This window comes from Moschus berezovskii, chromosome 8 (assembly GCF_049115385.1).
Source record: "Moschus berezovskii isolate FMDL1 chromosome 8, NW_MosBer_1.0, whole genome shotgun sequence".
In the NCBI taxonomy this organism is placed as follows: domain Eukaryota; kingdom Metazoa; phylum Chordata; class Mammalia; order Artiodactyla; family Moschidae; genus Moschus; species Moschus berezovskii.
In genome coordinates this window covers 82,814,469-82,841,111 of record NC_142467.1, presented here as the reverse complement: position 1 = coordinate 82,841,111, position 26,643 = coordinate 82,814,469, and the positions used below count along the sequence as shown (strand labels likewise).

General features: G+C 38.0%; 2 protein-coding genes across 10 annotated transcripts in view; both read right to left on the bottom strand.

Annotated features, from left to right (window-relative positions):
• The window catches only part of LOC148777108 (uncharacterized), a 51,753-nt gene extending 39,436 nt beyond the window's left edge, over positions 1-12,317 (bottom strand). Inside the window, exons 1-3 of the mRNA XM_088839308.1 lie at positions 10,053-12,317; positions 4,457-4,775; positions 4,222-4,344 (exon numbers count right to left, since the gene is read on the bottom strand). The gene's annotated coding sequence lies outside the window, so the exon portion shown is untranslated. The remainder of the gene's footprint in view (positions 1-4,221; positions 4,345-4,456; positions 4,776-10,052) is intronic.
• A 146-nt stretch (positions 12,318-12,463) lies between these two features.
• The window catches only part of CSNK1G3 (casein kinase 1 gamma 3), a 125,402-nt gene continuing 111,222 nt past the window's right edge, over positions 12,464-26,643 (bottom strand). For all 9 annotated transcript variants that reach the window (XM_088838802.1, XM_055430797.2, XM_088838805.1 and 6 more), the window contains one exon: positions 12,464-14,061. In XM_088838802.1, coding sequence (XP_088694928.1) covers positions 14,007-14,061 — 55 coding nt within the window. In that variant the 3' untranslated portion in view covers positions 12,464-14,006. The remainder of the gene's footprint in view (positions 14,062-26,643) is intronic.

Below are 26,643 nucleotides of genomic sequence, written 5' to 3'. Positions count from 1 at the left end.
TTACATTCATATTCTTTTTGGCCTCTAAACTTCAGTTAGTATTACACACAATTTACTTACTGTAGGTATACTGTGAAAGCACAAAGGATGAAAATAAATAAAATCTAATTTCTGCCACTAGGGAAAGAAATTTCCTAGGTGTATTGATATCTAGACATATGTGCAAATAGAACTTGCCTATTTGTGTTGACATCATTGTAAAGATTCAGACCTTGGCTGGTTAAAACTTTGTTTTCCTCTGAAATAAAACTTAAATTTTATATTTTTAAGCAATCTGACTTGGGAAAACTCTGTCCTCTGTATAATAACACTCTATGTAAATATATAAAGATTATAATTTATAGTCTACAGGTATCTGAAAGTAAAATGTTGAATTGCATTAATATTGAATTTTTAGATCTTGAGCTAACCAGATTTCCATATCTATACCAAGAAAAATGTAGTATGATTAACATGAAGCATTCATAAAATGTCAGCTAAGTGCATAATACAACTTACATTACCAAGGGCTCTTTAAAAGAGCAACTTGCTTATGAAACACTTCTTATAAAAGGTCTTTTAAAAGGTCTTTAACAGCAGGTGAAAGATTTCTTTCATTTTTAACTACCATATTACTATTCAATAATGTCATTAACTATACATGCCTAAAGAAAAACTAGAGGTCATATAACAAAATTAAGTTTGAAGTAATTATGCTTGTTCTTTTCTTCAGAAATAGATATTTTCCTGGAGTTCTCTTGCTTTTTCGATGATCCAGAAGATGTTGGCAATTTGATCGCTAGTTCCTCTGCCTTTTCTAAAACCAGCTTGAACATCTGGAAGTTCACGGTTCACGTATTGTTGAAGCCTGGCTTGGAAAAACTTGGAAAACTAAGATCATGGTCCCATCACTTCATGGCAAATAGATGTGAAAACAGTAGAAACAGTGGCAGACTTTATTTGGGGGGGCTCCAAAATCACTGCAAATGGTGACTGCAGCCATGAAATTAAAAGACGCTTACTTCTTGGAAGAAAAGCTATGACCAACCTAGACAGCATATTAAAAAGCAGAGACATTACTTTGCCAACAAAGGTCCATTTAGTTAAGGCTATGGTTTTTCCAGTAGTCATGTATGGATGTGAGAGTTGGACTATAAAGAAAGCTGAGCGCCGAAGAATTGATGCTTTTGAACTGTGGTGTTGGAGAAGACTCTTGAGAGTCCCTTGGACTGCAAGGAGATCCAACCAGTTCATCCTAAAGGAGAACAGTCCTGAGTGTTCATTGGAAGGAATGATGTTGAGGCTGAAACTCTAACACTTTGGCCACCTGATACGAAGAGCTGACTCATTTGAAAAGACCCTGATTCTGGGAAAGATTGAAGGCGGGAGGAGAAGGGGATGACAGAGGATGAGATGGTTGGATGGGATCACCAACTCAATGGACATGAGTTTGGGTAGACTCTGGGAGTTGGTGATGGACAGGGAGGACTGGCATGCTGCAAGTCCATGGAGTCGCAGAGAGTCAGACACCACTGAGAGACTGAACTCAACTTTTCTTCAGGACTACCCCCAGTCTCTAGATGGCTCAATTTTCTTCCAGATAAAAAGCAACCCACAGGTAGCCTCCTTCCAGGTTCATTTCTATCTCAATTCAATATAGATGCTACAGTCAATCACTTGAATGATTTTCTCACTTCCCTCACACATATCACCTCTTGAAACCCCATGGACTACAGCCCACCAGGCTCCTCTGTCCATGGGATTCATCAGGCAAGAACACTGAAATGGGTAGCCATTCCCTTTTACAAGGGATCTTCCCAACCCAGGGATTGAACCCAGGTCTCCCACATCACAGGCAGATTCTTTACCATCTGAGCCACCAGGGAAGCCTGTATCATCAAAGCCCAATTAGCCCTTTCTCCTTTCCAGTTTCTCTTTGGCTCCTAGCTCATTTCCCCCAGGGATTTCCTTTCTTCCACATCATTCTCTCCAGTAGCTATGATCTCATCCTCACTGAGAGTATTCCCCCAGCAAACAAACCCATTCGAGCTGCTTCAATCGTAAAAACACAAGCAAAACATCCACTTATGTCCTCTCTTTTTTTCTCTCAGCCAGACTTTGTGAGCGAGAAACTTGTTTCCAAAGCTTTTGTTTTTTCATCTTTTCACTCATTTCATTGATTGTAAATTTTCATTTGCAAAATATTGGGAAAAATCTAAAAGAAAATTCATTCACAATCTGATCACTTTTAAAGAAAAATTATTTAATAAACAAAAGTTTCCCATCTTTGTCCAGGCCTATCTTTGTCAGGGGGCTCCTAGAAAACTCGGCCAAGTTTTCTTGGCCTTTGGCCAAATGGCCATCCTTGCTTCCTCTTGGATAAAAATGAGCCATCTCCTGGATAGCAGTGCAGAATAAAACATGCTCTTTTATTCCCAGGAGTAATTTATATAGCCTATAACCAGGGGAGGAAACAACCACAAGCAATCATTTTTAATCATTTTGTCTTTCTCTGTGGCATGAGAACTTTTGAATATTTCTATTAGAGAAGAGAGAAAATCTACTTCTCAACGTTCTGTGAAAGGTAAAATTGAGCTTGAATATCATCATTTTGTTGATGGTCTTCGGTGTATGAAAAATGAAGCAGTGACCAGATTACATCATGGAGCTTAAACACAGATATTTCTCTCCTTTGGCTGCTTTCACTCTTTAAGCTTTTTGGTTAATTCAAGGAAAGAAGCTACATCAGCAGAGAACTGAGACTCTAGTGGGGACAGTATCTAATAATGTTATATTAAGTGCAAAGTAAAAGGGCATTTCTGACTGAATCCATCCCTTGGTATTCTGAATTTTTCACTCCCTGTCTCACGACAAGAACCTATTAACTAACTTGGGACCTAAGCAAGAGAAGGATTTTAGCCCATAATTCCCCTAAATTTCACACCCCCTGACTTCTAACAGGTTTTTACTTTTCCTTACATCTGAACATACTTATCCATGGATGCTTACAAAACGAGACTTAAACAAAAATTGTCTTTCAAATGCAGTAAAAACTATATAGCTTTTACCATCATAGTCCTGGACCTCAAAGCAAAACACATAGAGGCAAGACCTGTAAGGGTCAAGCAGTGATCATGTTACACAATGATTCAGCCACTGGCATACTACAGGATAATACTGTAACTCTTCTTTCTTGCCAAGAGAAATGGGAAAAATGTCAAGATGTCTCGCCAAGAGGAAGGGGAAAAATAGAAGAATAACTGGGTGAGGGAGCACGATCGGTGAAGGGGGGTTTGTTTGTGTCAAAACCCCCTTGACTGTGTTTGCTCACTGAGTCAAGAATGTAACAGGAGACTGGACGAGTGTTGGCCCAGGTCTGTGGAGGCAGGCCAGTCAGGAGCTAAAAAACTGAGAGGAGTCAGAGGACAACGGTCTAGGTGGTGACTGACATGGCCGCACCCAACACGAGTGAGCAGGAAGTGCACTATCAAGTGTCTGGATGAGGGGAGAAACACCTGACGAACAGTAGTAAGGTACCATACCCCGGAAGAGGGTATTCTAAAGGGGCATCTCAGTAACCAACTCTCACAAGTTTACCTAATAGAAGTCACCACCTTCAGGACTTCCCTGGTGGTCCAGTGGCTAAGACACCATGCTCCCAGTGCAGGGGACTGCAGTTCAATCCCTGGTCAAGGGATTAGATCCCACATGCCACAGCTAAAAAGACCCTGCACGCCACAATGAAGAGCAAAGATTCCGAGTGCTGCAACTAAGACCCAGTGTAGTGAAATATTTTTTAAAAAATCACCACCTTCAAGGACAATTTAGAGCAGTTGTTTCAGAGTAATCCATCCCAAACTTGGGGATACATGAGAATTATTAGAGGAGTCCTTTAAGAACGCCTTAAAGAACTTCTTAACTCCTCTAATAAACTCTTTTCCTCCATCAGAAGCGCTAGGAGTAGAGAGCCCAAGGGCTTTATTTCAAATAAAGTACTATCTGTAAGTGATTGTTACACTCAGCAAGGTGTGGAAACCTCTACTTTAGAGATCACAATGTCGTCCAAATCCATTCTTTCATTTGACTATCACGTACTTGTAAAGATGTCAAAGGCTACCAGAATCACTTTCATGAAAACTTCGGAGTTAGTTTTCTTGAAAAGTTCCTATATTAGTCAGTTCTGGCTGCTATAACAAAATACCATGAACAGGGTGGCTTAAACAATAAACATTTATTTCTCACAGTTTTAGAAGCTGAGATGTCCAAGATCAAGGTACCAACAAATTCAGTTCCTGGTGAGAGTTCTCTTTCTGGCTTGAAAATAGCTGCCTTCTCACTGTGTCCTCAATGCGGGGAAAGGGAGAGCTTTACAGAGGCGAGAGAGAACACAAACTGAGTAATAGGGAAGAATGTAATACATAAGCTATTTACAACGGTGCAGCAGGATTTAGGGAAACCAAAAGGGCTGATAAAATACCTGCGGTGTGGTCACTGGAGCGAGGCACTTTTGACCAGCTGTTGTCCACAAATGTAAGGTTGCCATTGATTTGCCCAGTTTCACATGACTGTGGTGAGGCTGCTGTTGACTTGCTCATTTTTGGAACCAGAGTCACTGGTGTGATGTCACCTATTCATTTTCAGAGCTTGTGAATTAATTGGAAGTTATCTTGATTACCAGTGGTTACTTGTTCACAACTTGGGACTTTTGACTGAAGAACAGCCTTTACCTTTCTTGAATATGAAAAATAAGCACTTTCAATTCTCAGTGCTCCCTTTTGGGCTTTTATCAGCCAAACCTGTAGAGGAGACCATAAGAGATTATCCAGATGTTAATTTTTCAAGGTACGATTTTCAGCTGGTGTTTCCATTTAAGCAACTTAAGCACCAATTACTGTGGAGAAAAAAATAGCTCTAATTGCCAAATCTTTATAATTCATTATATATTTATCTATGTGTGTATATATACATACATACATACACAATTTATCATATTAAATTTTTTTTAAAAGTTGACTGTAGACTATTTAGGATATCCTGACAAAGTTAATATGGAATTCAGTATAAAATACAAGGTATAAGGAAGTGATTTTTTTGCCCATATGATTATTTTTAAATGATTTGAATTTCCAAGGCACAATTTAAAATGGGTAGAATGTTATCTCATGAGATATTGGTATGAACATATATGACTCATTAAAGAGATTTTTTAACTGAATGAGGATAAGGGTGAAAAAATCAGATAAGAAACAAGAAACTGATTGTTATATACACTGTCAGGTTGGAAATGGTCAACTGATTCACTCCAGAAGAGAACTTCAGAAGCATGAGACAACACCCAGCAGTCTTCACACTAACATACAGACACAAGCTATAAACAAGGCTTAGGCAACAAGAGGGCATGGGAGATGTGACACAGGAGTTACTGATACTGGGTATGGTAAGAGTCCTGACTGGAATACACACAAATGAGAAGAGAGGTGTAGGGAAGTATCCTGGACTGACAGCACGGGTACCTGGACACCAAACATAAAAAGCACTGTAGAAAATATTGTGGAAAGAAGAGAGGAAAAAACTGGGATACAATTATGAAAATACACTGCAGAATGCCAGGCCAGAAAATCAGATTTAAGCATGCAATCATTGTCTGAAACAAGCTGCTATTAAAAAAAAAAAAAAAAAAGGTTGTTAAATACATGAACTTTAAAAGCCCAGAATTGGGAAACCTATGGTCATGATAGCTTCAATTGTCCAAAACTCTCTTTTATTTCACCAAAACCAGAGCATCTGATGATTCTTTATATGCCAAAAAAACTAGTCTTCCAGGAAATCAGATATTCATGCTTAGTCCTATCGGACTGAGACTACATGGGCTGTAGCCTGCCAGACTCTTCCGTCCATAGATTTTCCAGGTAAGAATACTGGAGTAGATTGCGGTTTTCTACTTTAGGGGATCTTCCCAATCCAGGGATTGAACCCACGTCTTCTGTGTGTCCCGCATTGCAGGCCGATTCTCTACCCTCTGAACCATCTGGGAAACCTTCCAGGAAATAGAGGAAATGGCAAATACTGATACTACTACTCTGGACTGCCAAAATGATCAACAGGAAGGAACTAGTTGATAAAGTGGAAGGTTTGGGAACCTTGAGAGAATGTGATCGTTTCAAGGTTGGTGATACCTAGTGAAGAGAACTCAGACTGTTGATTCCAGTTCTGCAATCAAAAATGACTCTATAAGGGGAGGGGGAAGGAGCAAGCTTGCAAAAAAAAAAATGTCTCCTCTGACAAGCTAAACTCTTAAAAGAATGGAAGTATGCATAGCTAATGAATATAAGAAATGATAAAATCTTTAACCTCCCTCTCCCAATTAGCTGACAAATTCTTAAAAAACAAAGCTCAAGGCAATAAAAAGGGTTTTATAAACTATGCGTAGAGACAAATGTAAGGAAATGGTTACAAGGATAATGTAAGACTTAGGTTCTTTAAAATTTTTACTTCTTTTTTAAATCAAGAATAATCTTCAGTCTAGAAAGTTAAGTGGGTGATAAGGAGGAAAAGTAAGAAGGAAATGAGGTCCATCACAGGTACAAACAAGTCTCCAGACACGGACAAAATTCATCCTGAGAGACCTTGCAGATGGTAAACGGAACAAGGCAAAAAGACTAGACTGGAAACGAAATTTCTATTAAAATAAAAAAAAAAAGTAGACTACACAGCTACAGATTGGTCAATAACGTGGATTCCAAATAAGATTAGACTGAACTAGTCAAAAAGCAGTTTATAGTATTAGAAATGGTGATCTTTGAAGTAAACACGGATTCGTTATGAAAAGACATTACAAACTAAATCCAGTTCCTTTTTCAGATGGAATAATGGGAGGGCAAAGAAACGGACTAAATGGTTCAGTTCACCGAGATTTCAGAAAAACATAAACAGCTCATGGTAGCCAAATGGCAGAGGACTGTCAGAGATTAGACAGCCCACTTGGGCATCGTGTCTTAGATTTACTGGACTGATATGAGCTTAAAGCAAGTAGGAATACAGTGACGTGACACAGGGCTTTGTCCTCGCCCTCTGTTGTTATTTTTATCAGTAAAGGTACAGAATTAATGATGCTTAACTTTGCTGTTATGAGTCAAAATAGCCAATCGTGCAACTTGATAAAATCAGGGTACAAATATTTTTAAACAGATAGGAACGACAGCTTCATCTAAGACACAGTTTAATCAATACCAAACCAAAGTCTTGTCTCAAAAAGCAGAAGCACACACTCTGCTTGAGAAATAAAGGTGCTGTTCAGTTTTTAAAAATGGTTTATCATGACAGTAACGGTAAATGGCAGCCTGCGTTGAGAGTTCTTATAAATATTACTGCTAAACTTCAGAGACATGCTGCAAAGAAAGCAATTACTCCAATCTGAGGTGAGGAAACTGATGCTAAGAAGTAACTTGCCACCATTCTCACAAAGCAAGTGAAAAAGATGCAAATCAAATTAGTCTGGTCCCCAAATTCATGCTCTAAGACCATGCACTGCTTCAACACCTAAGCTCAAATGGGAGACTGAATTATCTCATTTATAACTCCCATATGTACTACGGAGCATTTTCTTGATCATAATCCTTCAGGTTATTTCAAAATGACCCCTCCTTTTATTGTATTACTTAATTAGGTTAAAAAAAAAAATTAACTTCAAACATCCAAATCTTTCCAATGTGGTCCAGAACAGAAGTTGGCAAGTCATGGTCTGCAAGCCAGATCCAGTCCAACTCCCTTCATTTGGCCCATGAACTAAGAATGGTATTTGCATTTTTTTTAATGGTTGAAAAAAATCCAAAGAATACTTCATGATACATAAAAACTACATAAAATTCAAATTTCAGTACCCATAAATAAAACTTTATTGGAACACAGCCATGCTCACTCATTGACATGTTGTCTATGGCTGCTTTCAAGCTACGAAGGCAAAGCTGAATAGCTCTGACAGAGACCACATGTGGTGCTCACCACTTTACACTGCTGCTCAACACACTACAAATCTCAGGGACACAGCGATCATTCGACAGCATTTCAAATGCTACACATAGTGTCATACAAACATTTTATTACTTTTATTACTAATGCAGGTTAATCATATTTCAGAAAGTAAAGTGAAGTTTGAGTGTTGTGCTTTTTAAGGTACGGTGGAATGTGATTTTGTTATGAAATTATAATAGCAAAGCACCATGTTTATTATGCAGTGACACTTCAGCTGTGTGAAAAGAATACAATTTATTTTCACATTACCAGACCAAGCACTCATCACAATATTCTCAACTCACAGGAAAGCAACAGTAAGAACAATTAAAACTTTAAAGCAGACTATCTTATCACAATAGAATTTATTCAAACACACAAAAAATGAGAATGAAGGTGCAACCAAAGTTACTTTCCAAGTGGCTCATTTGTTAGCCGAGCAAAGAAAGTTCTTCACTGTCAGTAAGTTAAATGGTGTTTGACTGCAGCAGCTACAAAGTGTGTCCAGAGAAGATAAACACATTGAAGACCACTAATTTTTGAGCAAGGACAGTTGCTTGAAGACACCAATTGTCAACTAAAAAACAAGGCAAATGATTTGGCTTTTCATGAGTCAATACATATTACCAATACTACCTAGTTGTTGATTACAAGAGAAGTCAGTATGGAGCTTAAAGTAACTAAGGAATTGGCCTCTGTGAATAGACTCTGTGGAACAACTTCAATAGAGAATTTTTTTTTTTTTTAAGAGAAAAGATTTTTAAAGAACTTGAGAAAACATCAATGAAAACTGAAGTGGTGTCTGCGAAGATGTGCTGTAACTTAATGATGGTACAGGCATATGGAGTAGAAAATGGTTTACTGGGCAAATTTACAAAGCTTGTGAAAGTGTAAAATGTTTAAAATCAATCTTTACACATTACATGATTCATCAACAGGTATTTTGGAGGAGCTATTTGAATCTGTCATGTTATTGAATTAGTTAAGTCAGTGGTGAAATTTCATTCACTCTTGCAGTTTTAACTATCATTACTTCTAGTAAGTTTTTGCTAGGAATGGAAACTGAATATCCTAACTTGCCCAACTACACAGCAGTTTGATATTAGAAGGAAAATTTTACTGCAATTTTTTTTGAGCTCAGAACCAACACTGAATTTTTTCTGAATAGGTATCATCTTCACCTATTATTAATGAATACAGAATGGATTTGAAAATTAGGTTTGCAGCAGATTTGACAATGTTTCTTAGTAAATCAACTTAAAAATTATAAGGCAAAACAGCACTTATATGTGAAATTTATACTGCAACAAAATCATTATGACAAAACTAATGCTGGTTAAATCACAAGTAATGTCAAGCCACTTTATCCACCTTCTATGCTGTCAAGTTAAAACAAGCAGCAAGATATCCATTCCTACACAATTTGCAGTGGATATGTTTTTCAAACTCAACTACTGTTTCAGCTATATTTTTGGATCCACCTAACTGTACAAATGAGGAGCATCCATCTAATCTTCAATAGGAAGTAATTAATCTGCAGTGTAATGATATGTCAATGGCAAATATCAAGGGCAAAATCTAAGAAAATTCTATAAAACACCTTCATAAAGGTGAATATGCTCTAATAAAATCATACATGTACGGACTAATACAGTATTTGGTAATATCTATCTGAAGACTTTTTCAAAGATGAAATATATAAAATCACATTACAGATCAGCCTAACAGATGATCATTTGCAATCAATTTCAAACTCCTAAGTGAAATATTATCCTCTCAAAATACCTCAATTCTTATCAGTAGACTTGTATTACAAAAAAAACTGTACTCAAGTGTTCATAGGTATTTTGAACTTTATCAATACAAAATGACTGGAAATTTTTCTCATTATGCAAGTATATAAAAACTTCAATTTTGCCTTTGGTCCCATAAAACCAAAGCTTGCCAACCTCACTCTAGAGCAGTGCAGGACTGTTTTACAATTAAGTAAAATCACAGTATGGTAAACATTCCTGTGAACAACTGTTCCTTCTAAAACCATTTTCATATCCCAGCAGTATTACCTGATAATACTTGTATAAGTAGTCCTTTCTTTGGTTATGATCCATGTATTCCTATGAAGTAAATTTCCTAAGAAAATAACGTGGGTCCATATTAGATGGGCAGAGAAGAAACTCATCATCCCAAACATCAGCAAAACTTTGTAATTCACTTTTTCTATAGTAGAAAGATCAGCTTTTCACACTACTAATCCAATGGTAATCACAGAAACTAAACAAAAACACATCAAATATGGTACTTATGATGTCCATTTTTACCTAAGTCCAAAACATTTTTCAAATGTGTATAAGTGATTTTCAATAATATATTCAGACTAATATGTCTCAATAATAGAACCGTTGTCTAATTTAAAGCAATTATTTTTCCCTTTACACTCTCTTTTTTCTCACCATGACAGCAAATATCTAGATTTTGCCTGCACAGAATCCATTCACTTGTCTTCTGATAACACTACCCTCATTTTCTTTTGGGAACATCCCTTCTACCTCATGTCTCAGTCCAATGTGTCCTGTGAGGATGGGAAAACGTTTCCTAGGCCACAGTAGTTGGCTGTGGGGTGTGCATGTGAATCAGTGAAGGAATAAATGTCAGGATTCTGCTGAAACTGTTGAGAGAAACCGTCCTTTGTTTTGGCTGAGGTTATGAAGAAGGCAGTAGTCTGAAGTTGTTGCATGGTCATTTTACCATCACGCGTGAAAAATCCCCTTGACAACGAAAACAGAAGGGTAGGAAGCAAAACTGAAAGATAAGACAGATTACTGAACCTTACACCAGGATCAAGCATGTCTGAAGCCACTTCTATGAATGGACTTTTCAAATGCAATAATGTGGATGTCTACTGCTGAAGCCAAGTTAGGTATCTAGCACTTGCAAAGCCAAGGGTGCTGACTAACGCAACTATATAATCATTCAGGAAAAACTCTAATCTTAGGTCATTTATTTCTAGATAGGGCCTTTTAACCCATGCTTAACCTATGCTGTTTGATCTCCAGATCTTCTTACTGCGTCTGAATGGTGGTGCTTAGTGGACACATATGGACTTAAGACTGCTGCTTTGACTTACCTTACCTTTGCCATCTTTCAGTAAGCACAGCAGTATCTTGTAAAATCCCCTAGAGCGAACAATACAATGATGAACTGTGAGATACTGCCACAGATATGTGCCCTGCATCTGCAATGATCTTAAAGTCATTCACTTCAAACTGGAGCAATAATACTTCATTTCTGGAAACATAATAGTATGACTTCATTTTTTAAAAGGAATGAAATGATACAGTTTATTCCCTATGTTTATTAATGGCATTAGTTCTAATTAATTGCTCTAAGAGTTCAGAGAAATAATTTTTTTTTAATTTTCATTAAAGAAAGCTTGGATACACCCAGCTACATACTCCTTACAACAGAGTTCCAACAAAGCAAAACAAAAATCAAAAACACAAAATAATGTTCCTTCAGCTCTGCTTTTCACATATACTAAATTTACTCACATAAACTGAATTTTAAAAATTTCTATCTTCAGTTAGTGAGTGGCATTATTTTACCCACGATCAGAGGAAAGGGGAAAGAGCAAGTTTAAAAAAACTACCTTTATTTTTTATTTCTTTTTCAGTTACATACTTTTAAACAGGGATGTGTTTCATTATTCAGACATTCAGGCAATGTTGACTTCATTAGTGTTGACAGAAAAGAAGCATAAAAATGCAAAACATTGTTGGCTTAACCTGAACATACCTGCATTACCTATTATTGACCAGTTTGTGTCGCCAAAAGACTTATTCCTTGGCATTAAAATGGAGCACTTAAAAATATTGCTAAAAAGCAAATGTCTACACACTGGTCTTTGCAGCAAATAAGGGTATTTATACTTTTAAAATATTTTAAGTCCATAATTGGATTAATATACACACCTTCTTATGTATAAGGAGTTCAGATCATATAAACACTGTACAGTCCAAAAACCCTACTGAGAATAAAACTAAACAGGCTTATGATAAGAAATACAGATATTGCATGTATTTACAAATATCATAGACACACAAATTTGGTCAAATACTGTAAAGAAAGAAGTGGTTTCACATTATAATGGCTAAAACATCCATCTACCTTGCTCAAAGCAAACAAAAATAAAAACTCAGTATGTAACTCCTGTAGTTTAAGACATCATGACAGTATACAAATAGATAAAATGGAAACTGTTGACCAAATTATACAGTATGTTTTCTAGGCTGAGTGTAGATCTTTAAAATCAAGAACTTAAAAAGATCATTTATAGGATTCCAAGCAACGATGACAAACAACATCCTGATCTGTGCTACTCATATGGGTGCCTAATTCATCAAAAACAACACACTGAACTTTTGGCTAATAAGAAAATAAATTACAAAGTACAAGCAAATTTCTGGAAATGCAATAATGAAGTCAAAAATGTAGATTTATTTACTTTAATTACACATTCTAAATGTTACCTTGAAACAATAAAAATAAATAAGCTTGCCCAGAGGCACGCACTTAAGAGACAAAAAGAAGGGGCTGAGTTGAAGGAGTAAGTAACAATTTCATAAACGAAAGGTGAATATGAATCTGAACAACACAATTATCTTTCTAGCCAGTCTTTTTATCTTAACTCTCCTTGAAAATTCTGGCTAGGAAAATGTGACAAAAGTATAACCTGTGTCTGTATGGCTTAAAACAAAACATTCTTGAAAAATGGAATGGGTTTCCTATTTTTTTTTTAACAGAACCGTTTCTTTGTTCATACGCAGGCACTTCAAAAGACTATGGGGACAAAGCACCTGACCCATCCTTTCCAAAATAGTTTTCAATCATCAAAATTATACTAGAAAGCAGGAAAATTCCAGAGAACCAGCAAAGTTGAATACAAGAGACTAATGTTCGCAGATGGCAATAGGGGGACCCCGTTTTTATTGCTGGGGGGGCCCTTCTTTTTAATCAAAGAGCAACTAATTAATAAACAGACACCATTGCGTGGCACATCCAAAGTTTTCTGCTTAAGGAGAATGTAGTCGTTCAGCAGCAGATTTCAGTGGGATCTCCTTAGACTTCAACCTCATATGATGCGGTGAGATTCACATTTATTCCTTCTCCTAGTGTACTTCTCCAAAAACTCCAACATATCTCACTTCTCAAAGTATTCATTTCTTGCTGTCTAACATACATCATTATCTGGAAGCATAAAGTTACATTACACAAATATTTCGCATTTTTAAAAAATAAGCGCTTTTGCCACTTCAGCAACACTGTACTTCACATAGTGGTGCAACAAAAGCAGAGCTCATATTAGCCATTTTGTGATTCATTTTACCAACTACCATTGGCTGAACCCATAGAGCCTTTTCCTCAGTACCTCTGGGCAGTGACTGTACCTTGATTTCACAGAGAGAATGTTAATGTGATTCATGAATAGCAGTACCATCGGTAACAGTGAAATCAATGCAGATGTCACACAGATAATGAACTTCTCAAGGGATAACTTCTTTTAAATATTTGGGCAACTGTTTTCTCTGTTGCTTTATCTGCCGGGGAGAAAATTCCTGTTTGATTATGCTTTTATAGAAGTTATAAAAAAAAAAAACAGGTTAGGTATATAACTGGTTGACACTTCAGATACTGTACTGCTTTCTACAACTGGAGGAGAGCTTCTGAAAAATGTTCTATAGAACTGTGTAAGTCATCAATCCCACCTCATTGGTCCATTCCATTCACTGATGGGCAAAGCACTCATGTTTTGACAAAACTTTAAAGCTTCCATAAAAGTTAAATTAGAAAAAAAAAAAAAATGACTGTAAGACAACCACAAAATGAAGTATGAAAGTATGACATTTTCGTTTCTAAGAGTGAGTCCTTGAAAATATATGTGGTCACTACAGAGATGATTTTAATCACAAGACAGCAGATGAACACGTAAGTAACTCCCCATGATCTGTCTGTGTCCAGAGTCATTTGTGGCGCTGTATGGTTTTCCTTTTCCTTCGTTTGAAAAAACAGCAGCACCTGCAGATGGAGAGAAATACTTCTTTTATTACAAAAATACTAGGATATTGCAAAATAAGGTTGAACTCTATTGAATTAATGTAAGTGGTCATAAAAGCCATAGGCTGGTGCAACAAACAGTGAACACATCAATGAAGCATATATATTAGTGAAATGATGGCAGTTATTACTATCATTTCATCAATGTGCCTTTTTAGAATAGCAAGACATTCTATGCAATATTAAAAGGAGCCACTAAACTGAAAAGGCTCTGCACCAAGACTAATTAAAAAGCCATAAAGCTCTGAACCCCAACTGACCCACCACATCCTATTTTAGATACTAATTTCTGCCAATTGTATGTTGCATATAAAGTTGATCTCATGTAGTCTTTCTCTTTTTTCCTGATTGTGGAATATGACTGTGGAAGCCAATGTTAGAACAGCAATAATGAGCCTAATGTTGGGGATTTTATTTTCACTAAGAATTAGATTTCAAAAACGAAGAGAGAAATCCCCAAAATACTCTTCAACAAACATTCTCCATCAAGTTTACAAAGTGGAAGAGAGAAAAAAATACATTAACTAGAATAAAAATGCTGATTGGCATTTTTAATTCTTTAGGGGTTAAAGAAGGTCAAGGTTATCATGTTATTTTAATTAAGGTAAAAATTATGCTTAACATTTAAAACAACAAAATCAAGATGATTCAGTTTCATAATTGAAAGCTGATTCAGTTTCTGAATTCTATTAAAGAAATATCTGGTTTTCATGCCTCAGTCAGTCAGTCAGTTCAGTCACTCAGTCGTGTCCGACTCTCCGCGACCCCATGAATCACAGCACGCCAGGCCTCCCTGTCCATCACCAACTCCCGGAGTTCACTCAAACTCATGTCCACAGAGTCAGTGATGCCATCCAGCCATCTCACTCTCTGTCGTCCCCTTCTCCTCCCACCCCCAACCTTTCCCAGCATCAGAGTCTTTTCCAGTGAGTCAACTCGTCGCATGAGGTGGCCAAAGTATTGCAGTTTCAGCTTTAGCATCAGTCCCTCCAATGAACATCCAGGATTGATCTCCTTTAGAATGGACTGGTTGGATCTCCTTGCAGTATAAGGGACTCTCAAGAGTCTTCTCCAACACCACAGTTCAAAAGCATCGATTCTTCGGCCATCAGCCTTCTTCACAGTCCAACTCTCACATCCATACATGACCACGGAAAAAACCATTGCCTTGACTAGACGGACCTTGGTTGGCAAAGTAATGTCTCTGCTTTTTAATATGCTATCTAGGCTGGTCATAACTTTCCTTCCAAGGAGCAAGCGTCTTTTAATTTCATGGCTGCAATCAGCATCTGCAGTGATTTTGAAGCCCAAAAAAACAAAGTCTGACACTGTTTCCACTGTTTTTCCATCTATTTCCCATGAAGTGATAGGACCAGATGCCATGATCTTTGTTTTCTGAATGCTGAGCTTCAAGCCAACCTTTTCACTCTCCTCTTTCACTTTCATGAAGAGGCTTTTGAGTTCCTCTTCACTTTCTGCCATAAGGGTAGTGTCAAAATCTAGATATGATCCCTGAAGGTACTAGTTTTTCTCACAGTGAATTCTCCTAATTATGAGAAGAGGCATCACATGCAGAGATATGCTGAGGCTGGTATGAAATGACAGTCAAACGAGAATCACTGATTACCAACTAACAAAACAAATACACACACGTATCTAAAAGTCTATCATTCCTTCAAATAAAGGTCTGGCTTTCTCCCCCTTGCATGCTTAAAGTCAATCCATCAAAATACCAAGATGACAGGTGCCGCATACACAGAGGCTCTTTTCTTTGCCCCACTGAAGTCCTTACAAAGATACTCATTTAATTCTTACCAGCCCACCTTCCGCAAAGGTTATTAACTGAAACATTTTCAAGCTAAGCATAAAAGAAACCATGTAGCTTCAAGATCATTGCAGATGAAATAATGGCTAGATATCTTTTCTATATTTCTGTGAAATAAACATAAACAAAGCCCCACAACTGTCCAGTTAAATTACATACTCTCTCAGCTCACATTATGTTTAGAAAAAATAATTTCAACATTTACTGTGATTTATGCCATGATGACGAAATCACTATTCAAAACCAATTTTTTAAATTGCATTCAAATAGCACATAATGACTAGACTAGAGAATGTAACTAATTTAAAATTGTATATATCAGCTGATAAAGATTCAACTAGAAATATGTGCTATCAGTCTTCATGAGCTTTATTCTTATTGAGATAACTACCAGTCAGAATGGAAATAAATTACCCAATCAAGGGTCTTAAAAAGAGACACTACTGTAAAAGAAGACTTCAAGCACAATACATTTTCCCTAGATTTAGAAGAGAAAGTCAAATTTTTCTGTCAGCTACCTAATATTTTCTCAAATATGTTACATATATTTTCTAAAATAAAAAAGCAAAACAAAAAACCACTAGGAATACCTATGTTATGGTTGATTCATGTTGAGGTTTGGCAGAAACCAACACAATACTGTAAAGCAATTATCCTTCAATTAAAAATAAATTTAATCATAAGAAAACTACTACTAGGAGATAAAAATCATATTCTAAAAAGAACTCTTCAATTAAAGACTTAGAGAAGAGTCCGAAAATGACCATACTGTAAACAGCAAATGTTAAAAAATCAGTATTTAAAAGAAACAGACCAAATATTTAGAAGATTAAATTTAAGAATATGATCATCAGTTCAGTTCAGTTCAGTCGCTCAGTCGTGTCTGACTCTCCGCGACCCCATGAATCACAGCACGCCAGGCCTCCCTGTCCATCACCAACTCCCGGAGTATACTCAAACTCATGTCCACAGAGTCGGTGATGCCATCCAGTACTGTTTAACATGAAGTTTTATTAATAATGTTCACTATTTTTAATAATGCTGTCTTTTCAAATTCCCAAGTATGTCCTAAAAAAGTTTTCTACTAAAAAAGTGTTGAAAGGTTTACATAGTAAGCCTTTTGGAAAGGGGGCTTTCATAGATGTTTTGATAAACAAGTTCAAGGCTCAGATTTTCCACACTTGTATTAGCAATTCACCTTGTCTGACTTATTTATTTTTTACCATTATTAACCTGTTTTCAGTTCTGAGAGTTGAGTTCTTCCTATTTCCTAGGTAATCTTTCTTTCTATTGCATAAGTATTGTTGAATACAGAAAACTATAATAAGCATTATTTAAGATTAAATAAGATCTTCAAATGCATGATAATCGTAGAGACCTTTTAAAATCAAAGCAATCTAAAGAAAGACAACCATTTTTTAAAAGTAAATCCCACTAGAGTACACCGTTGAAATAGATCTGCCCAAGTAGAGCTGGGGATGCTATTAAACCAACGACCACGAGAGGACAGCACTGCTTTATCCGATATGAATGCATTCACATACAGAGAACATAGATGTTCTCAAAATATGATACACTTACAGAAGAAGGAAACTGATATTAAGCTTGCAGCTGATTTCTTAAAAGTCATTACCAAAACAGCTGATTTATAGTCTTAGTGATTAATAAATCAGGACTCATCTCAATTGTCCTCAGCACTCAGTCTAAAACACTTTTTAGCGTAAGACCACTCTGACACAATTGTTTAATTTTCCTCTCAGTACATAGTACTAATCTTAATTTATTTTATTTATTTGCTTATTATCTACCTCCACATTCCCCTTCATGGGGAAAGGGCTTGTGAAAAGTTCTAACAAAATGTACATGATCTGTGGTCTACTGGCGGAGGAAATTACAAACCACTCCAGTATTCTTGACGCGAAAACACCATGAACAGTATGAAAAGGCAAACACACATGACCCTGGAAGATGAGCCCCCCAGGTCTGGAAGTGTCCAACATGCTACTGAGGAAGAGTGGTGGACAATTACTAATACCTCCCAAAACAACGAAGCGCCTGGGCCAAAGTGAAAAGTACACTCAGTTGTGAATGTGTCTGCTGGTGACAGTCAAGTCTGACACTGTAAAGAATACTGCATAGGAACCTGACATGTTAGGTCCATGAATCAAGGTAAATGGGAAGTGGTCAAGCAGGAGATGGCAAGAGTAAACATCAACATCTTAGGCATCCGTGAACTAAAACGTACGGGAATGGGCAAATTTAATTCAGATGACCACTCTATCTACTACTGTGGGCAAGAATCCGTTAGAAGAAATGAAGTAGCCCACACAGTCAACAAGAGTCCAAAATGCAGTACTTGGATGCAATCTCAGAAGCAACAGAATGATTTCGGTTCATTTCCAAGGCAAACCATTCAACAAGTAATCCAAGTCTATGCCTCAATCACGAATGCCAAAGAAGCTGAATGGTTCTACCAAGACCTCCAAGACCTTCTAGAACTAACACCAAAAAAGGATGTCATTTCGTCACCGAGGATTGGAATGCAAAAGTAGGAATTCAAGAGATACCTGCAGTAACAGGCAAGTTTGGCCCTGGAGTACAAAATCAAACAGGGTAAAGGCTAACACAGTTTTGTCAAGAGAACACACTGGTCATAACAAACACCCTCTTCCAGCAACACAAGAGATGACTCTAAACATGGACATCACCAAATGGTCAATATCAAAATCAGACTGATTGTATTCTTTCAGCTGAAGATAGAGAAGCTCTATACAGTCAGCAAAAACAAGACCTGGAGCTGACTGTGACTCAGATCATCAACATCTTATTGCAAAATTCAGGCTTAAATTGAAGAAAGTAGGGAAAACCACTAGGCCATTCAGATATGACCTAAATCAAATCTCTTATGATTATACAGTGGAAGTGACAAATAGATTCAAGGGATTAGATCTGGTAGACAGAGTACCTGAAGAATTATGGATAGAGGTTTTTAACACAGTATAGGAGGCAGTGACCAAAACCATCCCAAAGAAATGCAAGAAGGCAAAGAGATTGTCTGAGGAGGCTTTACAAATGTCTGAGGGAAGAAGGGAAGCAAAGGTAAGGGAAAGAAAGGTAAAGATACCCAAATGAATGCAGAATTCCAGAGAATAACAAAGAGAGGTAAAAAGGCCTCCTGAAATAAACAAGGCAAAGAAATAGAGAAAATAGAATGGGAAAAATGAGCAATGTCATCAAGAAAACTGGAGATATAAAGGAAACACTTCATGACAAGGACGGGCACAATAAAAGACAGAAATAGCAAGGACAGAAGTAGAAAAGCTTCATAAGAGGAGGCAAGAAGACAAAGAAGAATTGTACAAAAAGGTCTTAATGATCAGATGGCCACAGCGGTGTGGTCACTCACTCAGAACCATGCATCCTGGAGTGTGAAGTCAACTGCACCTTAGGAATCATTATTACAAACCAAGTGAGTGGAGGTGATGGAATTCCAGCTGAGTTATTTCAGATCCTAAAAGATGATGCTGTGAAAGCACTGCACTCACTATGCCTGCAAATTTGGAAAACTCAGCCGTGGTCACAAGACTGGAAAAGGTCACCTTGCCTGTCTCCTGAGAAACCTGATTATGGGTCAAGAAGCAACAATTAGAAATGGACAAGGAACAATGGACTGGTTCACAACTGGGATAGGAGTACCTCAAGACTGTACACTGTCATCTTGCTTATTCAACTTATATGCAGAGTACATCCTGGGAAATGCCAGACTGGATGAATCACAAGCAGGAATCAAGACTGCCAGGAGAAATGTCAACAACCTCAGCTATGTAGATGACACCACTCTAAAGGCAGACAATGGAGAGAAACTAAGAAGCCTCTTGATGAGGGTGAAAGAGCAGAGTGAAAAAGCTGCCTTAAAACTCAACATTAAAATGTTAGGATCATGGCATCCAGTCCCATCACTTCAAGGCAAACAGATGGGGTGAAAGTGCAAACAGTGACAGATTTATTTTCTTGGGCTCCAAAATCACTGCAGACGGTGATTACAACCACAAAATTAAAAGATGCTTGCTACTTGGAAGGAAAGCTATGACAAACGTAGACTGCATATGGTTTTTCCAGTAGTCATGTAAGGATATAAGAGTTGGACCATAAAGAAGGCTGAGTCCTGAAGAATTCATGCTTTCGAATTGTGGTGCTACAGAAGATGCTTAAGAGTCCCTTGGACAGCAAGGAGATCAAACCATTAAATCTTAAAGGAAATCAACCTGAATATTCATTGGAAGGATAGATGCTAACGCTCCAGTACTTTGGCCACCTGATGCGAAAAGTTGACTCACTGGAAAAGAACCTGATGCTGGGAAAGACTGAAGGCAAAAGGAGAAGAGGGTGGCAGAGGATGAGATGGTTAGATAGTATCACCAACTTAACAGACGTGAATTTGAGTAACTCCAGGAAACACTGAAGAACAAAAGAGTCTGGTGTGCTGCAGTCAATGGGGTTTCAAAGAGTTGGAGATGACTCAGTGACTGAACAACAAAAACCTTAAATTTCCTAAGGTCCTGATCATGATACATTCCACAAATGGGCACAAAGTTGGTACTTTTAATTTACTATCTACTGAATAAATGAAATTTGTGCCTCATAAATGCAACTAACTTCTAAAGTAAGAACCTGGTCAAAATCTGAAACCATGTTTTAAAGCCAAAGCTCTTAGCCTTGGGCCACAAACTCTAGTGAAAAATTACAAAATATAGATCTCAGTGCCCATGGAAACTTTTCTGGAAAGAAATTATCAATAAAATAATTAAATTAATAAATGTATCTGAATCGCAAGAAGCACTGCTTTCTAGATGCAACTACCAGGTCAACTTCCTACATCTCCATTTCCAGTGAGGACTTGTCCGGGATGCAATGAGCTGGGCACTAGAGACACTGAGAGGACACCATGTCATCAATTTACATGAGAGCAGGCAAATGCATAAAATGAAACCATATAATTTTAACTTGGTACAGTTGAAGGGGGGGTATAGAGGGTAGTTATCGGAAACAGTAATTGTAATAATAGCAAAGATTCTAGGAATCCGCACATATAGAAATTTTCACAGATGATGTGAGCAAGTTATTGTATCAATAAGTCCAATCATTTGGTCTTAGAAAATAACTTACACTTTTAAAATTTTCCAAGACATTTTCTCTCCTGTTGTTCAGTGACTACATTTTCTTATCCATTCATTCATACCTCATATGGAGTCTCCTCAGATCTAGACTGACAACTACCCTGGGAAAAGATTTAGGCTGAGCAGACATTTAAATCATGTTCCTGTCAATGATTCTATATTTCTCAGCTCTTTCTTGATTATCCCTTGTGAGGTTCCAGTGAGCCAAAATGCTCTCACAAGTCAGAGTCACGCTTCTGACCAGATCATTCAGAGGCTAGCCTAGAATCTTTGAAGCAACATCTCTACTCTTAAATCCTTTGGGAATAAACATTAAGTTCTATTTCTGATGAACACTGTTGCTTCACATACTGTTTACATAGGAAATAAGAAATGATAATGGGTCAAAGTCCTAAACTCTGTAGAAAACAGATGGGAACAACCAAGATTTTGCTACTGACATCACACCACCATTTCCCCATTACTGACTGCCTTTTTCTTCTTGTAAAACATGCCTTGTCTTCCTGGATCTATGTCATAAACTTTCTTCTCAAAAGTCTACCCAGAAACTGAAGCATGTTCCTCTGTATGGATCTGAAGTTCTTATCTGCCCCTGTAATAACTCACTGGCTCATCAGTATCCAGTTGAGGGACTCTTGGTACCTGCCAGACCCTCTGCACTTAGGACCCCAGAACTTAGCCTCTCCTCCTCTGGTTGAAGAGGATATAGGAAGTATCTTTCATGACATCTAAACTTTAATTCACTGCCAAAGGATTTTTTTCCCCTTAAAACTTATACTTGAAATGTAATTTCATTTCTCTAGGTTTCTCAATGATAAAAATGAGAAACTATTTGGTTAGACAAGTAGGGTTTAGATCAGAGAGCAAGACCATGCATGTAACCACCCTAACAAAGAAACTGCACCTTCAGTTTCTTCCTTTCCATCCCCATGCAGTAAGTATCTCAAACCTGAAATGACTTTCAAAATTTGCCCACCCTCTCATGCTGGTTTAGTTTATACCTTCCTGCCTCCATCACTGCTAAGAGCCTTTTAACTGACTTTCATGTAAGACTCACCTCTCTCCAATCTGCCATCCAAACTTCCCTCATCATAAATATAGCCATGCCCTTTCCTCTTAAATCTCAGCAACTGTCCTAAGGCAACAGTTTTAAAAATTTGGTTCCAATGTATTTCTACTCTCCTCTCAGTCTCATCCTACGTTAGGCTTCCTTTCCAGACAACCTGTACCTTAGAAGGAAGGAAGGAAAAGAGGGCAGGAAGGAGGGAAGGAGATTTCCTGAAGCCCAGGAAGTGACATAAGCCTCAAAACTGCCACCAAAATAATTTTCTTAAGGTTCAATCTGATTATACCATTTCTTGGCTTAAAACCCACAGTGTGCTTTCTTGTGCTAAGAAAGATAATGTTCAATTTTTTTTTTAACCTTGTTACTAAAGCCTTTTGAGATTAGGCACTCAGCCTGTCTAGTTCAGTTCAGTCGCTCAGGCGTGTCCAACTCTCCGCGACCCCATGAATCACAGCACGCCAGGCCTCCCTGTCCATCACCAACTCCCGGAATTCACTCAAACTCATGTCCACAGAGTCGGTGATGCCATCCAGCAGTCTCATTCTCGGTCGTCCCCTTCTCCTCCCGCCCCCAACCTTTCCCAGCATCAGAGTCTTTTCCAGTGAGTCAACTCGTCGCATGAGGTGGCCAAAGTTGCAGTTTCAGCTTTAGCATCAGTCCTTCCAATGAACACCCAGGATCGATCTCCCTTAGAATGGACTGGTTGGATCTCCCTGCAGTACAAGGGCCTGTCTCAGTTCCCATTAATATAATCACATTCTACTTGCATGGGTCACTACTCAAACTTACCCATTCTTTCCTTGCTTCACGTTGTTGCACAATCTCTTCTCTCTGACCCCCATTCCCCTTTTCAACTCATACTCACCTTTGAACTACTGCAAATGTATCCTTACCCACAAAGACCTCTATGATCTGCAGCTGGAAATGCATACCCAGTCTCTGAACTCCATAGCGTTAACCCTATAACACCTTGTTTTTGATTCTCAATCCTGATTATTCCTTAGAATCGGCTTAAAAGCATTTTAAAAATACTGGTAAACAGACCCTACCACCATTGAGAATGCACAACCTAAGTACTGGCATATTTTTAAAACTGCCCAGATGATTATGATATCAAGGCAGGTTTGAGAACCACTCTACATAAAAGTCCCTGGTGTACTTACTACTTTCTCTAATGGAACAACAGGGTCCTGACTTATCTTCATAATCATCATATCAACATATACACAATAACTATTCAGTAAATGACAGAAAGTGGGGGGTGGGGAGGTGGCACAGAGAAACAAAGGAAAAAAGATGAATTCACAATACTTCAAAACTCAGTAACTAAACTTGAAGCCTTAGTCTCCTAAATTCCTGGAAGAAATGATGAGGGTGCTGTCATTTGTATCACCTGTTTAAAAAAATTCTCTGCTACAGTTTAAAAAAAAAAAGGAAGGCAAAATCTCATTACTATTGAAGGAGCCACTCTGTCTTAGGGGAAGAGATTATTTTCCATCATTTGGAAATCATACATTTACGTAAACTTGAGACTCTAAAATATTTGTCGTAGAATACATTTCAGTTTATGAGATGGGGTAAGAAAGACCTATGCCAATCACAAAGTAAGAAGAAAAGAAGGAAGTAGCAAGCAGATTCTGAAAAATAATTCTCGGCCGGTCCCTAGCTATCCAGAAAATTGTGGAAGAGAGAAGAGACGCATTAGACACAACTTTGGAAAAGAAATTATGCTCACATTTCTTAATCACAGACTAACAAGGAGATCAGTCCTGGGTGTTCACTGGAAGGGCTGATGCTAAAGCTGAAGCTCCAATACTTTGGCCACCTCATGCGAAGAGTTGACTCACTGGAAAAAGACTCTGATGCTGGGAGGGATTGGGGGCAGGAGGAGAAGGGGACGACAGAGAATGAGATGGCTGGATGGCATCACCGACTCGATGGAGGTGGGTTTGAATGAACTCCGGGAGTTGGTGATGGACAGGGAGGCCTGGCATGCTGCGATTCATGGGGTTGCAGGGAGTCGGACACGCCTGAGCAACTGAACTGAACTGAACTGAAGAGGGTATAAGGAATGCAATAATAAGGCTGTAGGAAGATTAGAATGACCTTGATCAAAGACAAGACAAAATGTGTGTTTAAAAAGAATTTCCAACTAATGAACAGTTTGGGAAGTTCTGAGAATTTCTGTAACCCATCTGGAATAAAGCTACACTGAAATCATGGACTGCTATCTATTTTTCTAAAGAAACTGCTGTATTCAGATATAATTCACATACCATTAAATTCACCTTTTTAAAGCGTACAATGCAATGTTTTTTTTAATATAGTCAAAGGGTTTTTCAGCTCTCACCGCTATCTAACTTCAAAATGCTTTCTTCACTCCATAAAGAAACCACATAACCTATCAGCAGTCACTCCCCTATTCCTCATCTCTGTCCTAGGCAATCACTGTCTAATTTGCTTATTCTGGACATTTTACATAAATGGACCTTATAATGTGTAGCCTTTTATGTCTGGTTTATGTCACATTGCATCAGGTTTTCAATTTTATTTTTTTATATTGTCAACTTATAGTACATTGCATGGATACACTACATTATGTAGTCAATTATTTAGTAATAATTTATTGAGGCTTTGGGGATCTTACAATAAAAAAGGCTTTGTTTTTAAGAAATCCTGATAGCTCAGTTGGTAAAGAATCCGCCTGCAAAGCAGGAGACCCTAGTTGTTCGATTCCTGGGTCAGGAAGATCCCCTAGAGAAGGGATAGGCTACTCACTCCAGTATTCCTGGGCTTCCCTTGTGGCTCAGCTGGTGAAGAGCCTGCAGTGTGGGAGACCTGGGTTTGATCCCTGAGTTGGGAAGATCCCCTGGAGAAGGCAAAGGCTGCCCACTCCAGTATTCTGGCCTGGAGAATTCCAAGGACTGTATAGTCCATGGGCTCGCAAAGAGTCGGACGTGACTGAGCAACTTTCACTTTCACTTCAAGAAGTTTTAAAAGGTGCGAGATAGATAAAGAGATTAATATATCAATGACAGACTTAAGAAACTAATGGAACACAGAATTCAGAATGGAAAATGAGGCTGGGAAAGACAGACCAGAGCGACCATGAAGGGCCTGGTGCCATACCAAGTGATCTGGACTTGCTGCTCTATGCAGAAGAGAACCTCCCTTCACAAAGAGTGCCCCCCCACTCCCCTGACACTTCCTTTTTTCTTATCTTCCAACACCTACAGATAGCAACCCAAACCATAAACATACACACTCACACCCATCTCAACTAAATAAATTACTACCCATTCCACAAAGCATTCTCTGATCATCCTGTCAAACAACTCTAATGGGACCTTTTTCACAGTATTTATCATACACTGATAAATGCTAATACAGCTGCAATTATGCCTGCTGAAGAGTGATCTTCATAAAAGCAAGGAGAGAATCAGTATTTCTGAAATCCAAGCAGTGTAAATGCTGAATGAATACACAGAAAAAATGCAATAGATTTGGTGGAAAGTAGATGTCTAGGAGAATGAGAACACAGAGTGGCCAGTTTCGGTGAAGAAGCTGGGTGTGGAAGTAAAAACAGAGAATGCTGATGGAAGAAGCACAAGTCTGGGAAGATGAACTAGGTCACTGGCAACCAGAAGCAGAGAAACAGAAGGGGTGATAATGGCAAGTGAGTACCTGCCACGCCGTGTGCCAGACAAAATACCAGTGCTTTAGTACACCTCATTTTTTCAGCAGCCTACGAGGTAGATGTTATTAACCTCATTTTACAGGAAAAGAAACAAGCTTGAAGAAGGAAACAAACAGTGGCAGAAGTAGGTTTCTACAGCTTATGTTTATTTGCAAAGGCCATGTGCATTACTATCTGCCTTATGCCACCCCCTTTTATAACTGTGCTTGAGATTGCACCAGCACGTATAACTGTTTTTTACTTTTGACATAAAAATACAGAAGTATGTAGCTGACTGATTATATCCTGAAATCCACCAAAACTAAGTCACACTGACTATGAATAAATTCCACAAACTGGTTAAAAGGGACACTTGCTCACTACTCTCTTAAACAGAAATATCCACAAGTTTCCTCATCTTGCAGTCAATAAATGAGCATTGTCTTAAAAATTATATAAGGTTCCTTTTAGACATGAGTAAAATGTTACACAATTTACTAATCTAAACAACTTTCATTATTTACCCCAAAGTGAAAGTGAAGTCGCTCAGTCGTGTCCGACTATTTGCGACCCCGTGGCTCCTCCGTTCACGGGATTCTCCAGGCAAGAATACTGGAGTGGGTTGCCATTTCCTTCTCCAGGGGATCTTCCCTGCCCAGGGACAGAACCCAGGTTCTCCCACATTGCAGGCAGACGTTTTAACCTCTGAGCCAGTAAAGAACCCAAGGCTAACTCAAAATTTGTCCTAAAATTGAGGGAAGCATTTTAAACACAGTATTATAACTAAAGGCAAGTGTCA